This window comes from Cibotium barometz, chromosome 9, assembly GCF_041138505.1.
Source record: "Cibotium barometz isolate CiBa-2024 chromosome 9, ASM4113850v1, whole genome shotgun sequence".
Classification (NCBI taxonomy): Eukaryota; Viridiplantae; Streptophyta; class Polypodiopsida; order Cyatheales; family Cibotiaceae; genus Cibotium; species Cibotium barometz.
The window spans coordinates 38713459-38729533 of record NC_141054.1 but is presented as its reverse complement, the minus strand read 5'-3'; the positions used below and the strand labels follow the sequence as shown (position 1 = coordinate 38729533).

At 44.8% G+C, this 16075-nt stretch overlaps 1 protein-coding gene across 6 annotated transcripts in view; it reads left to right on the top strand.

Moving 5' to 3' along the window:
• The window catches only part of LOC147635558 (microtubule-associated protein RP/EB family member 1A-like), a 62918-nt gene extending 47043 nt beyond the window's left edge, over positions 1-15875 (top strand). For all 6 annotated transcript variants that reach the window (XM_086802888.1, XM_086802887.1, XM_086802889.1 and 3 more), the window contains 2 exons: positions 14814-14927; positions 15108-15875. In XM_086802888.1, the coding sequence (XP_086659014.1) occupies positions 14814-14927; positions 15108-15410 (417 nt within the window). In that variant the 3' untranslated portion in view covers positions 15411-15875. The remainder of the gene's footprint in view (positions 1-14813; positions 14928-15107) is intronic.
• The last annotated feature ends 200 nt before the right edge of the window (positions 15876-16075 follow it).

Genomic DNA, 16075 nt, shown 5'->3' with positions numbered 1-16075 from the left:
TTGCAATGGTTCCCTCTTCATAGCCTGCTGAAGAGGGTAAAGCAATTGAGACATTAAAGGAACAAATCTTGCCATATATTTTACCTTCTGGACAAAAGTCTGCAGCTGCCTGGATGCTGATGGTGCAGATAATAAGACAAGAGCTTTTATCTTCTCTGGATCAGGTTCAATTCCATTCTGAGATATCATATGCCCCAACAGCTTCACCTTTTTCTTTCCTAAATGACACTTCTTTGGATTGAGCTGTCCACCTGCATCATCCATTTTAGAAAATACTTGCTCCAATTTATTACCATGCTCCTTTTGAGAACTATATACACATATATCATCCAAAAAAGCTCTCACAAAATGATCTGTAAGAGGTGCAAGTACTCTATCAGTGTTCCTCTGATACCACGAGGGTGCATTTTTCAAACCAAATGGTACTACTCGGTAACAGAAGCAACCCCACGGTGTAATGATAGTGGTCTTAGCCTGGTCTTCTTCAGCAATTGAGATCTGAAAATACCCAGAAAAGCCATCGCATACACTATACTTCTCATATCCAGCTACCCTGTCCAAAATATCATCAATGAACGGCAGAGGATAGTGATTGCTTTTTGTTGCAGCATTCAGAGGTTTGTAATCAATACAGACTCTCCACCCACCTGTATGCTTTGGAGTAAAGACCACTGGATTTGCCCAATCTGAGTGATCTACTGGATAAATTAACCCTGCTTTTAACAACTTACTCAGCTCCTCTCTTAATACAGGCAATAGCTCTCTATTTATCCTCCTCAGTTTCTGAAACACTGGCCTCACACCCTCTTTCAATACTATAGGCATTGGTTCACATTTGAATCCTCGAATCTCTTCATATGAAGTAATAAACAAATGAGGGAATTTATGTATTATCTTCATATACTCTTCTTTCTCCACTGGCTGCAATTTAGGATTCAGCATGCCCTGTAATAGCTTCTCTTTCTCTGCACTGGGTGATGGAGGCTGCATCAGACTGTCCATATCTTCAAGTCTGCTCTCTTCTTCCTTCTTTATCTCCTCTTCAGCTTGCATCACATGCTCATTTTCTTCCTTCATTATAAATGATACCTGGCTCTCATCATCAGAAGTAGAACTCTCTTCTTCAGTTTCACTATCTGTATACTCATCAGCACTTGTTTCTTCAGGCTCACTCTTCATTTCCCGCTTACTACTCATATTGAATTTCCTGGTCCTTCCTCTCTTATTATGTACTGTTATAGTTCCCCTTTTCCAATTTTGGATGGCACCCACCTGTCTGAGCCAAGGTCTGCCCAAAATCAGTGGATAAGCTCCCAAACCAGCCGGCATAATATGGCAATTTATGTTGCAAACCACACCAAAAGCAGTCACTGGCACTTCTGTACATATACCCAGACACTTCACTTTTGCATGATTTGCCAGACGGAGTCTAAAATCTGAACTAGCATTCAGCTTTAACCCCAATCTCTCCATTCAGGACTGAGTCATTACACTGATTTGTGCACCGCCATCAACATATGCTTCTCCAACACTCACCCTTCCACACCAAGCATCAACTGATGGACACATATCAGGAAGGTCTTCCACAGACATCAGCTCCATTTCGCCTTGTGTGGGCTCCTGCTCATTTACTTTTCTCGGATTTGCCAACTTCTTCCACTCTCTCTTAAGCTTCGGACACAATCCAAGCAATTGGGCAAATGTTATATTGGCTACCCTTCCCTTTAAATCTCCCATCAATGTATACTCCTCCTGACCTTGACCAATATGCAAATCTGAAGTTTTATAATGTTTTCTTGGCTTCCTCTTCTTCTTCTCTGGTTGAGGGCTTATATCAAATTGGACATGCTTACCTTTCTTAGAAGATGGTTCAGGTTCTGCCATTGTACTCCTCGTCCTCTTGGCCACAGGCATAATCTCTGGAATGGTCTCCACTCCTATCAAGCTGAGAGCCGGTCCTTTCCCTTTTTCTTCCCATTTGACTCCACTGGTAGAGGGTTGATTTGGATCTTTTACTTCAACACTATGATCCCCTGATCTATCATTAGTCCTCTGCATCACAGGATACATTCCACCACCTGCTCTGGGCGGTTTGTCACATTGAGGGCTGATATGTCCCCGCTCCCCACAGTTCCAGCATTGGACATTGCTCAAATAGTAGCCCCGTCCTCTCCCTGTTCCTCCCATATTTCCTTCACCTGTTGACATATTGTCCCTTCTATTATTTGGTGCACCTCGGCTTCTTCCCTTTCCACCTGCTTCCATCCAATTCAAACTTAGAGACTTCATGAGCTCCACTGCATCATGTATGTCCCTCTTCAAAGTGTCCTCCTGTTCTGGAACAACAGCAGCTTCCCTTTCAGGATGTATACTCTCAATCTCTGGCATCTTCACAAACTTCTTTGGCTCTTCCTGTATTCCCATCTGCCTCAGACGCTTCACCTTCCACTCCTTCTCTCGAGCTACTCTGATAGCCTCCTCAAAGCTATCCAGGTTCTTCAGCTCCACCTTCAGACGGAGGGTTGGCTCCAGACCAGCCACAAATCGGTCCCTCTTTATCATCTGCGGGGGTACTTCAGGAATCAGAGCCTCACACCATAGACTCCACAGTCTACCAAACTCTAACAGATACTGATCCACATCCTGACCGTCCTTCTGCTGAATGTTACACAACTCCTTCCACACTTCATTCGGACTCCTCACACGGGCAAACTGTGCCAAAAATGTAGCTCTGACTACACGATACTCTGGATCCTGTTGATGAATGTTCCTGTGTGTAGTCACAAACATCTGTAACCATGTTTTTGCATCACCCTGCAAGCAATAAGCCAAAATCTGAGAAAGGATCTCCGGGGTTGCCATGTCCTTCATCAAGGCTGTAAATTCCATTTTTTCCAGAAACCTGACTGCACTCTCCTGTGGCAATCCCCAATACTCTGGAAAATCTTGAGCCATCTTTCCAAATCTTGCTTCACACAGTCCCTGTCTTTTGTTCACAAACCAGAGGAAATCTGTTCCTCTGTGGAGGCACCAAAAAGTGATGGCACGGAAGCGGTAAAGCTGTTTACGCCTTTATAGAATGCCACACTTCCACACACGCATGCAAACACACCAGAACACCAGAGCATGAACAAGACTTATATTTCAGATCTGGCTGTCACAACTTGTATCTAAACAAACAAAGAACAAAAAAGAACTCTCTGGCATCACCAAATACCAGCCACAGCTAATCAAAGCGAATTTACAACTCTGGCCTGAGTCTCCAGAAGAGGTAGAGTTCCACAAAAAACCACACACACACCCCCTCACTCTCTGGCTCTCTGTGCCTGCAGATCACCAGCCCGAGCTTTTCCTCTGTAGCTAACACCTACAGCCCTTTCCTTCGGTTACCAGCTGTCATCAGCTTCACAGCAACAAACCCAACTCTGCCAAATCATCCTTTTAAGCCTTGTAGCACAAGATGGAAATCTTCAAGGGGCAGCATCATTAAGGCGCTTCCAGCTAGCGCATCCAAACACACAACTCACTGTCAGTTGTAGGGGCGGCTTTTTCTTGCAAGCGATCCACAATTGCTTGCCCAGGTTTCACTCAGCTATACAGCCGACCCTTGTACTTCTCTGCGTCTATCTGCTTTACCACAAAAAAACTCAAGGCCCCTCCTTACAACACGACCGCCTCCTCTTGTCTCCAGTTGTGCCCACCTCCACGATTCGCCAACCTCTTTAACAACAGCAGCTCCACAGCCTTCGCATAAGTTGCCCTTCACACCAGGTGTTCTCTCCTCTACCAGGCGACCAACCTTGGTCGTTGGCTCACTTCAGCATCTGGACGCCCACTAGAGTAGCTTTCGCATTTCCTCATCCTCTTGCGCTACCCGCCACCCTTCTCTGTCGCCAGCACCAGTTGTCGCCAGCCCGTCACCAAGTTGAACAGCAGCTTCTAGGCTTCTCTTCGCTCACCACGCCTTCACCTACACGCTGCTCTCCTGCGCTGTCAGCCCGACCTGCACTCAGCTGCAGTTTACCACATGTCGGCCTGTCTACACCAGTAGCTGCACTCCACGCGAATCCTCTGTACCCGGCTTGTTCTCTCTCCACGGTTGCTTCTTCACGAGCTCTCACGCCAGCTGCGCTCCCCCCCTTTTCTTCTTTTTCCTTTTCTTGCAATTAAATCAGAGCTCCCTTTTCAACACGGCCGCCTCCCCTCCTTTTCTCCTGGGCCGACTCATCCGCCACCTCTTCACTCCTTCGCCATGCTTCCAGACATCAAGCTGGCAGCTCATAGGCCTTCCACATGGCTTTCTTTTTTTTTTTTGCCACGTAAAAATTATTATACACTTTTTTTCTTTGCCTAAAAGATGGCCATTATAATATGTCTTCATTTCACACCATGTCCAAAGCTACCTTGGCCCCTTCCAATCTTTTATTGCCCATGCCTTCCACACACATTTCAATACACCTTTGAGTGCCCGTTCATTTCTTTGACGCACCCACAATCAAAGCCATCGATCAGCTGATACCATCTCCAGAAGATCTCGTTCCAGACAGGCCTGTACATGTTATGTACACATTATCAGCCTCTATTTTTGTCCACACAACGGTGGTGACATATGCTGTAGATGTGGAGCTAGTGGGTGGAGGGTCTGAACCTCTGAGGACAGCGACGTCTGATGACACCACTCATGTGTGGGGCCAATGAATCACGAGATTAAGTGCATTGTCTTCTCTCTCTACTCTTGTTAGGGCTCGACAGTGGTCATTGTAGCCATCTAGTGAGGGCCAAAGAATATTGTAATGGAGGTCTGAGTAGTGTTAGTGTGTTTGTGTGTGTGTGTGTGTGAGAGAGAGAGAGAGAGAGAGAGAGAGAGAGAAGAAGAAGAAGAAGAAGAAGAAGAAGAAGAAGAAGAAGACAAGAAATAAAGAAAGTGATATTAACGTTTGCAGAAGGCCAAAATAACCTATGAAACCAAATACCATGTCTGTCTTAAGCTAAATCCATGATTCAAAAAATTAAACCATACATGAGAACAAAAACATCCTACTAATCAACAAGCCAGTCTGCCATGTCAAACATCAAGTACAATCACCATTGCTAAAAATCTATTGGTTTCTTTTAGAGTTTTGGCATGGGTTTTTATTTGGGTCGGAGATCCTCAATGAGTGCTCTACTCTACCTTCATGAGAGACAGCCCACTTACCCTCTTTCTGAGCTGCTCTAACCTTGGATAATTCTGTATTTCTCTACTTGAGTTGCATTGGGGTGAGTTCCTCCACAATCCATATCCTTGTACATGTAAGTTTGTTCAATTGTTTAGGAGAGAGAGCGAGCGAGAGAGAGAGAGAGAGAGAGAGAGAGAGAGAGAGAGAGAGAGAGAGAGAGAGAGAGATTGTGATGGTGCAGCTGGATCTTGAAAAAGCTTTTGATCATGTCAACTGGTCTTTCCTTTCTTAGTTAATGACAGCCATGGGCTTTGGTCCCAAAATGGCTAATTTGGTGCATTTACTTGGCTTTGGCTCTATCACGCGGATTATGCTCAATGGAGGACTTTCGGATGGTATTTCTCTCACCCATTCTCTCCGGCAGGGCTGTCCTCTTAGCCCTCTTTTCTTTGCCATTGCCACTCATCCTATGTTATCTCGCCTAGATGCTATGGCATCGCATGGTGAAGTGGTTGGTTTGCATCTCCCTCATGGCAAGCAATTGGTTGCTCAAGCCCTTGCGGATGACACTTTTATGTTTCTAAGGGCCGAAAAAGCCAATATAGATCGAGCAATGGAAGCTTGGAATAATTTTGCATTGGCTTCTGGGCTGAAAATAAATTCAACAAAATCAGCCCTCATTGTATGCACGGAATTTGATCTTGAGGCATTAGGGTGGCAAGGCCGTGTGGTGCATACAAGAGACATTGTTCGTCATCTTGGGTATCCGGTGGGTGTGGATGTGGACCCCCAAGCGCTTCTTGCTTGGATTTCTGCTCGGATCTCGGATAAATTTGTGTATTGGAAAGCTCAAGGGTGGCCTATGCACGTGAGGGTTAAGGTAGCTCAGGTTATTATGCTTAGCATGATTTCCTATTTTTTGCCTTTGCTACCTTGGACGCACAAATCTCTTCTCTGTTTGGTTGCTCCCATTCGGTTTATGCTGTGGAAGAGGCAAGGAAATATTATGGGTCAAACATGGATAGCTTGGAATCACATTACGATGCCCAAAAGAATGGGTGGGGTTGCTTTACTGGATGTCCGCTTGCATATGGTGGTGCGTAGGTGGGCGCTTTTTCAGGATACGTGTTTGTAGGAGCAGCCTTGTGTATTCATGGCTCGTGACTTGATTGAGTTGGAGGGATTGTCACATGGCCGGACACGTGTGCAGGCTTCATGGTGGAACATTGTGAATGCGGCTCATCCTGTCCGTATTCGCTCATCTCACATTTTATCGCATATTCTCCCTTCTTGGCATGAAGTTCTACTATTGGCTCGGTGGGATCTTGGTCATGAAAGACTACTTTTGAACTCTTTGCAGTTCGAAACATTTGTGGAGTCGCGTGTCATTGTTTGGCCAGACAGAGATGCTTCACGCATACGACTCAACCGCATACATGTTAGGCTTGGTTAGAATCCGAGATGCTGTGATACCTGGTCGTGACAGGCCATATTTGTTTCGTCGTATTCGGCAACACTTTCAGGTTCCTCGGACATTTCAGCCACTATGGGTTGACATCATGCATGCAGTTGAGCCTTTTAGTCCATTGCCTCGGCCATCTGCAGATCAGCCTTGGCTTGATTGGGCACTATGTAAATCTGGTGACTTGATATCACTTTCAGCTAACCAGGTCTATCATAAGCTCGTATCAGAGAAAGATTGGGTTTCAGCCAAGGCCAATAAGGTGTGGGGATTGCACAAGTCTAAATCATGGTGGCAGAAAACTCTTATGCGTGGTTGGCAGTCTAAACTCCCTTACCAAGGTAAGGTTTTCATTTGGAGGATGTTGGTGGGAGGGTTACCTACACGGGATCAGCTCAGCCGTCGTAAAATTACATTGGCCTCTTGCTTCTTCTGCACGACATGCACTGAAACAGTTATGCATCTGTTCATGAGTTGTCCAGTGGCCCGTCAGATTTGGTCTTTTGTCTCTCGCGTTTGGGAGGCAGTAGAGAGGTCTACTGTTTCGGCTCATCAGTGGATATTTGGGATTTGTCCTCAAGTCATTACTTTGGACAATCACCTTGTGATATTCCATTTCCTTAGATGGCCAGGACTTTGGTATATTTGGACTACACGGAATGGGTTCATCTTTGATTCCTTGTCTGGAATACATGGGCACATTCTACGTATCCGCAGTTTGCTGCTTTGGCAGTTTTCTTCTCTTCTCTCAGCTCAGCTACTGGATGCAGATGTTATTTCGTTATGGTCTACGGCGGCTCGGCTGGCTCATCTTTGATGCTTTTATCTGGGATGCTTATTTGGCTAGGAGGCTTTCTTATTAGTGTATAGGTTTGCATGGTCATGATCCTTTAGAGGATCTTTTGTGGGGGTTTTTTTTTGGGGCCATAGGTTCTGTGTGAGCCATGTGGCTGATGTACATTTTTACATATAATATAAAACACCATTTCATGAAAAGAGAGAGAGAGAGAGAGAGAGTTCTATTAATGTTTACGGAAGGCCAAATTGACCTATGAGACCTCTACACGAACACATAAATGAAGACCATGAAGGCCTTATGTCAGAGAGAGTGAGAGAGAGTGAGAGAGAGTTTTATTTACATGTTCAAAAGACCCAAAGGCATAGTTGCATGAAACGATAACGAAAACAAGAACGCTTGATGTCCATGCAATGGAAATGACATGAAACAAGGAAATGGCTAGGAAATGACACTTTTTAACATTATTTGGTATATATGAAAAGTAAATAATATAGAAATGAGGGGAAAAGTTGAGAAAAATAGAGACATAATTTGGAGGAGATGGGGAGGAAATTTGGGAAAAATCAAAGCTTACAAGGATTTTGCAAGGGAAATCTTGAGAAGGTTAAGGAAATGGAAAAGGCAATTCCAAAGAACTGGTGTTTCCACATTTTTGGCTAGGAAACAATCATTTCCAGTTAAATATGCCCTAAAGGGTCTTAAGGTATTACAATAAGATAGAAAAAAACGTAGCTATGATGATCATGTGAATACCAAGTTACAAGGTAGCCGTGTGGCTGAAGTGTGGTGTGGTGGTCCCTAGTATTATCTCGAATACAAGTGCCCATACAAATAAAGAGGAGAGGAGTCACTCGGTCAGAATGGCATCTATGACCTTGTACAAGATCTCTACATCTCCTGCTTGAGGGGGGCATTCCTATGTCCCTGGAGAATCTCTCGGATCTGGCTGCCACATGGAGGGTTGTCTGAATCTGATGGGCCTTGGATGTCTGGTGTGCTGTAGCTGGAATGGTGTATACAATGTAACACACACACACACACACACACACACACACACACATCTCTACATCTCTTGCTTGAGGGGGGCATTCCTATGTCCCTGGAGAATCTCTCGGATCCGGCTGCCACATGGAGGGTTGTCTGGATCTGATGGGCCTTGGATGTCTGGTGTGCTGTAGCTGGAATGGTGTATACAATGTAACACACACACACACACTTTTTTTTTTTTGGTAATATCCAGTGCAGTATATTTATATGCTCATAAATTTACAAGATGGGAAGTCTCCGAAACGGAGAGTATCCCAGATGTCAGAAACATAAAGAGAAAAGCTCTAAACAAGAAGCATCCATATCACCCTCATGGCGGGCATCATATAAGGATTGCCGCAATGAGGCTCGGAAGGATTCATATGACTGGTGATTCTGCCGACCCAAGTATGCCAAATTATGCTCACTCCAAATTGTCCAAAGAGCCCAATATCTCACCCAAGAGAGAAATAGTGAGTATTGGGACAAGGACCGCATAAATTTGCCAAAACGCCAAAAATGTTTCCCAAATCTGTGACTCGGGAAACGGAGCCGAAGAAAATCTGAAATTCTCCTGAGGAGGATCCTAGAACAAGGGCAGTGCCAAAGCAGATGAAGAACAGTCTCTGAGGGAGCCTGACATCTTAGACATGTGGAAGGTGCAATGTGACGTTTAGCAAGTATGAAGAAGGATGTGGGTTATGCTTCAGATGCCTCGGAGCAACAAAAACATCAAAAGCTTGATGTTGATGCAAGCTACACTCCGGTGAATGTTGGAGAGAATGCAGAGGAAAGTTCTCAGGTACCTTCTCCGGAGTTTGCACGTTTGCTGCAGATCACTGGTGAGCTTCTGCAAGAATATGTGAAGGCAAATAGCGTGCAAATGGCTGCAGCAGATAATGGTGGTGTGGCTGATGTATGCATGGAGACTCCTTTGTTGCTACAACAGCTAGCAAATTTTCATGATCGTGCTGCTATCTTCTTCTTCTTTACTGGGCGTATTCCGTTGTTGCCTTGTCTTAGAGCATGGTTGGGCCCCTTGGTGTCGCCTGAGGCACTTGAGGAGATTTATGATGGTCCGAGAGGCTGTTATGAAATACTTTTTCGCACTTCAGAAGCCCGTAGGGCAGTCTTGGAGCAGGTGCCACTCTTTTTGGATGGGCAGTTGGTTCATGTGGTTCCGTGGAAGCCTATGACAGAGTACCAAGATATGTTGTGCCAGGCTTGCCCAGTTTGGGTTGAAGTGAAACAATTCCCACCAATGTTTTGGCGTGTTTTACCAGGTCTCATGCGAGGTATCGGTGATGTCTTGGTGGTGCCTCGAATGACATCTAGAAACTGAAATCGTCTATGCATGTTGTGGGATACTGGGAGACCTAGGCCGACACATTTGCGTGTCAATATGGCTGGGCTGCAACCTTTAATGTATGAATTGAGGTGGGATACATTTGCTGGCCACTGTTTCAAATGTGGTGAGATGGGCCACTTTGTCTCCGAATGTCCTAAGAAAGAACAAGTTGTTGCTACCAAGGATATCGTTGATGGGCAGTTGCCCGTGGAAGATGAGCATGATGCTCGTTTACATGATGCCCAGCACATGGATGTACATGTGGATGTTCAGAATGAGGTTGAGCAGCCATGGGTGGAAGTACATGGTAAAAAGACACGATTTGTTGCCCCGCGGGGGGATTTCTCAGATGCTGTTTGGCGGGGGCCTTTGCGTACTCATCAGGGGCCCTTACATACATATGCTCGTCGCCCTTTGGGTTTAGGTGCCCAGCAACAGACCAGGATTGAGAGGCCGGGAGGCCAACTTTCTCAGGGTACAGGGACTCTTGGGGTGGATAGAGTAGAACGCTATCCTATTAGAAGTCGCCTAACAAAAGAAGCACAACAACAATTGCCTCTTGTGTTTGGTTCGAAGGGTGAGGTCATCTCGCCATGGGATGGTCATTACATTACCCTTCGGCACGTGGGAGGCTTCTACTTATGGAAAAAGCGAGCCTCTAACCAAGCAAACTAATTCTAGAATTTTTGAGAGCAGTTTGACCATTTTTGGGTGAGTTGAGCTTACTTTTTGGATCTAGTTGAAACAGGAGAGAGGAGAGATGAAAATATCTCATTATTTTTGAGTTTAGAACTCCTCCACACATATGAAATAGGTGCCTCCTTCATGACGGAAGATCCCCACACTACTGAGGTGTCAAAAATGCATCATTTTCTCTAAATATCTTTTAATTTTTAACTAATAAACCTTGTACTCAGTCAACTCTTCATCTTATGTGAGCAAGGGCAGTCTGAGATCACAAATACCATGTCTAAAAATGCAATGCTTCAAAAGGTTCGTGATTTGGCAGATTGTCCTGGGCCTAGTACACGGCCTTGTTGATTCCTTTTTTGGGAAGGCTTATGAAAATTGTACAATGGAATGTAAAGGGTATTTCTTCGCGCCAAAAGCAGTTCAAGCTTTGGCGTACAACTTTTTGTCATGGTTGGGATGTTTTGTGTGCAGTTGAACATAAGCAGCATAAGTTGGCTGGCAAAGCCTATGTATATAAGGGGTTTCATGTTTTCTACAGCGGACATCCTGCTTCGTAGTCAGGTGTTATGTTTGCTGTTCGTTCGCAACTTCAGCCTTCTCTTGTGATTCAAGATGTTCATGGAAGATTTCTAGTGATACAGATTGTTTGAGATGATACGCCTTTATGGTTATTAGGAGTGTATGCTCCAAATAATGCTCGTGCATGCCGTTTGCTCTGGAATGACTTGTGTGCTCTTTCAATCTCTCATCTTGGCTTTGTGATGGGAGACTTTAATATGTGTGTCTCCAGGGAGCAAGCCACGTCGCCTCATTCTGTAATGGATGGCCCGGAGAGAATGGCGTGGGAAGCTTTTGCAGCAAGGTCGCTAAAACAAGACATGTGGTCTTGGTTGCATCCAGATGAAAGGGGTTACACTTATGCCTTACAACAGTTTCGGGGCACTTATGCTAGATTGGATAGGATGTATATTTTACATCAAGATCTCTTTTTGCCAGAGGTTCTTACTATGATGGTTGATCAGCACAACAGGTTTTCTTGGATCATTGGCCGCTTGTGTTTGAAATGGTCTATCATCCTGTGGATGCATATAAAGGCTTTTTGGGACGCTTGCCTTTGCGCTTAAATCACACCTTTTTGGAGCATGAAGTTTTTGATGTTTATATGCGTCAGTTGATACGACATTTCTCCACAAGAGTGTCCATGGCTGATTATCATGCTTGGCCAGTGTTTCATACCAACACTCGGAAATTAGCGCGGCATTATGGTCTTGCTAATGCCTGTATACAAAAACAGCATGTGGCTCTTCTTGAGTCGCTTTTAAAGGGCTTGCAGGCGTTCTGTTCGCTTTAAACTACTTGCACGTCTTGATGCTTTGCGGGATGCTAACTGTCAATCTCATCGCTTCTATGATAAGTTGCATCAAAAACATATGCGTGAGAATATTGTTAGGCTGATGGATGCCCAAGGCAACCTTGTTACTCAACCTTTTGAGGTTATTCAGCATCACATCAGGTTTTATGAAGATTTGCTTGCCCCTCGAGAGGATGTCTCACCGGCTGTCCTGGCTGCAAGGGAGTCATTGTTTGCTGAAGTACGATATCAAGTTGACCCTGATGTGGCGGTTCAGCTTGATGCTCCCCTTACTCAAGGGGAAGTGGAAGCTGTTCTCTCCAAACTTCCCATGGGAAAGAGCCTTGGTTGGGATGGTTTGACAAATGAGTTTTTCCGAAAATATGCTGATCAGCTTGCAGAGCCTTTGACGCTTATTTGTCAAAGGGTTTGGGATGAGGGATATATGCCTGCCGATTGGAAGTTGGGCATACTTCGTTTGTTGCCCAAAGTCCCTTCGCCTACTTCTTTGGCTCAATGGCGACTTATGGGTATTATGTATAAAATCTTTACAAAGATTTTTGCCAATCGCTTTGCAGAAGGTGCTTCCTACTCTTATTCATCCATATCAATATGGATTTGTGCATGGCAGGAATATTTTGCATAATATTCTTAATGTTCAAATTGGAGTGGATTATGCCAAGGCAAAGAAGCAAGAGATTGTGATGGTGCAGTTGGATTTTGAAAAAGCTTTTGATCATGTCAACTGGTCTTTCCTTTCTCAGTTAATGACAGCCATGGGCTTTGGTCCCAAAATGGCTAATTTAGTGCATTTACTTGGCTCTGGCTCTATCACGCGGATTATGCTCAATGGAGGACTTTCGGATGGTATTTCTCTCACCCGTTCTCTCCGGTAGGGCTGTCCTCTTAGCCCTCTTTTCTTTGCCATTGCCACTCATGCTATGTTATCTCGCCTAGATGCTATGGCATCGCATGGTGAAGTGGTTGGTTTGCATCTCCCTCATGGCAAGCAATTGGTTGCTTAAGCACTTGCGGATGACACTTTTATGTTTCTCAGGGCCGAAAAAGCCAATATAGATCGAGCAATGGAAGCTTGGAATAATTTTGCATTGGCTTCTGGGCTGAACAAAATCAGCCCTCATTGTATGCACGGAATTTGATCTTGAGGCATTAGGGTGGCAAGGCCATGTGGTGCATACAGGAGACATTGTTCGTCATCTTGGGTATCCGGTGGGTGTGGATGTGGACCCCCAAGCGCTTCTTGCTTGGATTTCTGCTCGGATCTCGGATAAATTTGTGTATTGGAAAGCTCAAGGGTGGCCTATGCACATGAGGGTTAAAGGTAGCTCAGGTTATTATGCTTAGCATGATTTCCTATTTTTTGCCTTTGCTACCTTGGACGCACAAATCTCTTCTCCGTTTGGTTGCTCCCATTCGGTTTATGCTGTGGAAGAGGCAAGGAAATATTATGGGTCAAACATGGATAGCTTGGAATCACATTACGACGCCCAAAAGAATTGGTGGAGCTGCTTTATTGGATGTCCGCTTGCATATGGTGGTGCGTAGGTGGGCGCTTTTTCAGGATATGTGTTTGTCGGAGCAGCCTTGGGTATTCATGGCTCGTGACTTGATTGAGTTGGAGGGATTGTCACATGGACAGACACGTGTGCAGGCTTCATGGTGGGACATTGTGAATGCGGCTCATCCTGTCCGTATTCGCTCATCTCACATTTTATCGCATATTCTCCTTTCTTGGCATGAAGTTCTACTATTGGCTCGGTGGGATCCTGGTCATGAAAGACTACTTTTAAACTCTTTACAGTTCGAAACATTTGTGGAGTCGCGTGTCATTGTTTGGCCAGACAGAGATGCTTCTCGCATACGACTCAACCGCATGGTCAGGTTAGGCTTGGTTAGAATCCGAGATGCTGTGATACCTGGTCGTGAGACAGACCATATTCGTTTCGTCGTATTCGGCAGCACTTTAGGGTTCCTCCGACATTTCAGCCACTATGGGTTTACATCATGCATGCAGTTGAGCCTTTTACTCCATTGCCTCGGCCATCTGATGCAAATCAGCCTTGGCTTGATTGGGCACTATGTAAATCTGGTGACTTGATATCACTTTCAGCTAACTAGGTCTATCATAAGCTCGTATCAGAGAAAGATTGGGTTTCAGCCAAGGCCAATAAGGTGTGGGGATTGCACAAGTCTAAATCATGGTGGCAGAAAACTCTTATGCGTGGTTGGCAGTCTAAACTCCCTTACCAAGGTAAGGTTTTCATTTGGAGGATGTTGGTGGGAGGGTTACCTACACGGGATCAGCTCAGCCGTCGTAAAATTACATTGGCCTCTTGCTTCTTCTGCACGACATGCACTGAAACAGTTATGCATCTGTTCATGAGTTGTCCAGTGGCCCGTCAGATTTGGTCTTTTGTCTCTCGCGTTTGGGAGGCAGTAGAGAGGTCTACTGTTTCGGCTCATCAGTGGATATTTGGGATTTGTCCTCAAGTCATTACTTTGGACAGTCACCTTGTGATATTCCATTTCCTTAGATGGACAGGACTTTGGCATATTTGGACTACACGGAATGGGTTCATCTTATGGGCACATTCTACGTATCCGCGGTTTGTTGCTTTGGCAGTTTTCTTCTCTTCTCTCAGCTCAGCTACTGGATGCAGATGTTATCTACGGTGGCTCGGCTGGCTCATCTTTGATGCTTTTATCTGGGATGCTTATTTGGCTAGGAGGTTTTCTTACTAGTGTACAGGTTTGCATGGTCATGATCCTTTAGAGGATCTTTTGTGGGGGTTTTTTTTGGGGCCACAGGTTCTGTGTGAGCCATGTGGCTGATGTACATTTTTACATATAATATAAAACACCATTTCACGAAAAAAAAGAAGAAGAAGAGAGAGAGAGAGGTTGAATGCAGTGGTCTTAGTATTATGATTCATTTTGTGACAATCTGTCTGCAGGTTACAGAGTTGAAGCTGACAGTGGACAATCTTGAAAAAGAAAGAGACTTTTACTTTGGAAAACTGAGAGATATTGAAATTCTATGTCAAAATCCTGATCTTGAAAGCCTTCCCGTGAGTACAGTCTTGCCCTTCCAAGTGTGGTCAGATAATTGATGTGGATGGCACAGGTCCTTTTCAAAGCAACTTTTATTGTATGGACAAGGGGTTCCCACCATTCCAAGTCTTCTAAGGTTACACTGGTAGATAAAATTTTTGTAGATCTTACTGACTTGATTGTGGGTTTTGAGGCAGGTGGTTATGGCTGTTCAGAAGATTTTATATGCGGTCGATAACAATCCATTGACCATTGAAGAAGCACATGCCTTAGTCTCTCCGACTGGTGGTGCTGAGGCAGGAGACATTCAGGTGGAGGATGCTGTGGATGATGTGGGAGAGGCTTGCGAGCAGAAGCCCTCGATGAATTCCGAGGAGGTGGATACCATGTTGGCAACAAGTCTCTCCCCACAGCAACAGCAGAGGGGCGTGTTTGGGGGATCTGCTATCAATGGAGACATGCTACAGACAAGCTCTTCGATCAGTGTTCTTGCTACTTAGATGGTCAGTGATGGTGGGGTAATCCAGAGAATGACCCCTTTTAAACCAGCTGGCTGGAGTGTAATGCGTGCGACTTGTAGGTAAATGTGCATCCATGAGTTTGCTATTGTGGGCCGACAGAATGCGAAGCTGGAAAATCATTATCTTTACATATTATCATATCTTCCGGAATCAGAAGCCCTTTTATGTACAGTAAATTCAAGCTGGTCACTTGGATCATTTGTGAGGATTATGACAAGGTTGATTGTCCTACCTTTTTGTCGAAATCTCAGGGTTTTGATAAGCCTCAATGGGACAGTATCTTAAGAAGCAGCAGATACGTTTTTCTTGTGTAAGATTAACTTATGTACCACAACATGTCATTGAAGGGGAGAACATGAGGACTGATTTCCCACATTTCTTGCATCATGGTACACTTTCCTGCTTGTTTTGAATAAAGAACCTAATCACTTTTCAAGTGTCTTTTTTTCCCTCTTTGGGCTCTTTTGGTTCTCTTTGGCTGAGTTCGGCCAGTGAGGTGTTGCAATCCTTTTTGGTGATGTGTTCTTGAGGTTTGGTCTCTTCACTGGATAATTTCTTGTCAACCACTTCTTTATCATGTGGACTGCTCAAAAGTTTGCTGAACGGTTGCTCTTCTTGTTCACCACCTTTGTGCAACACTTGTT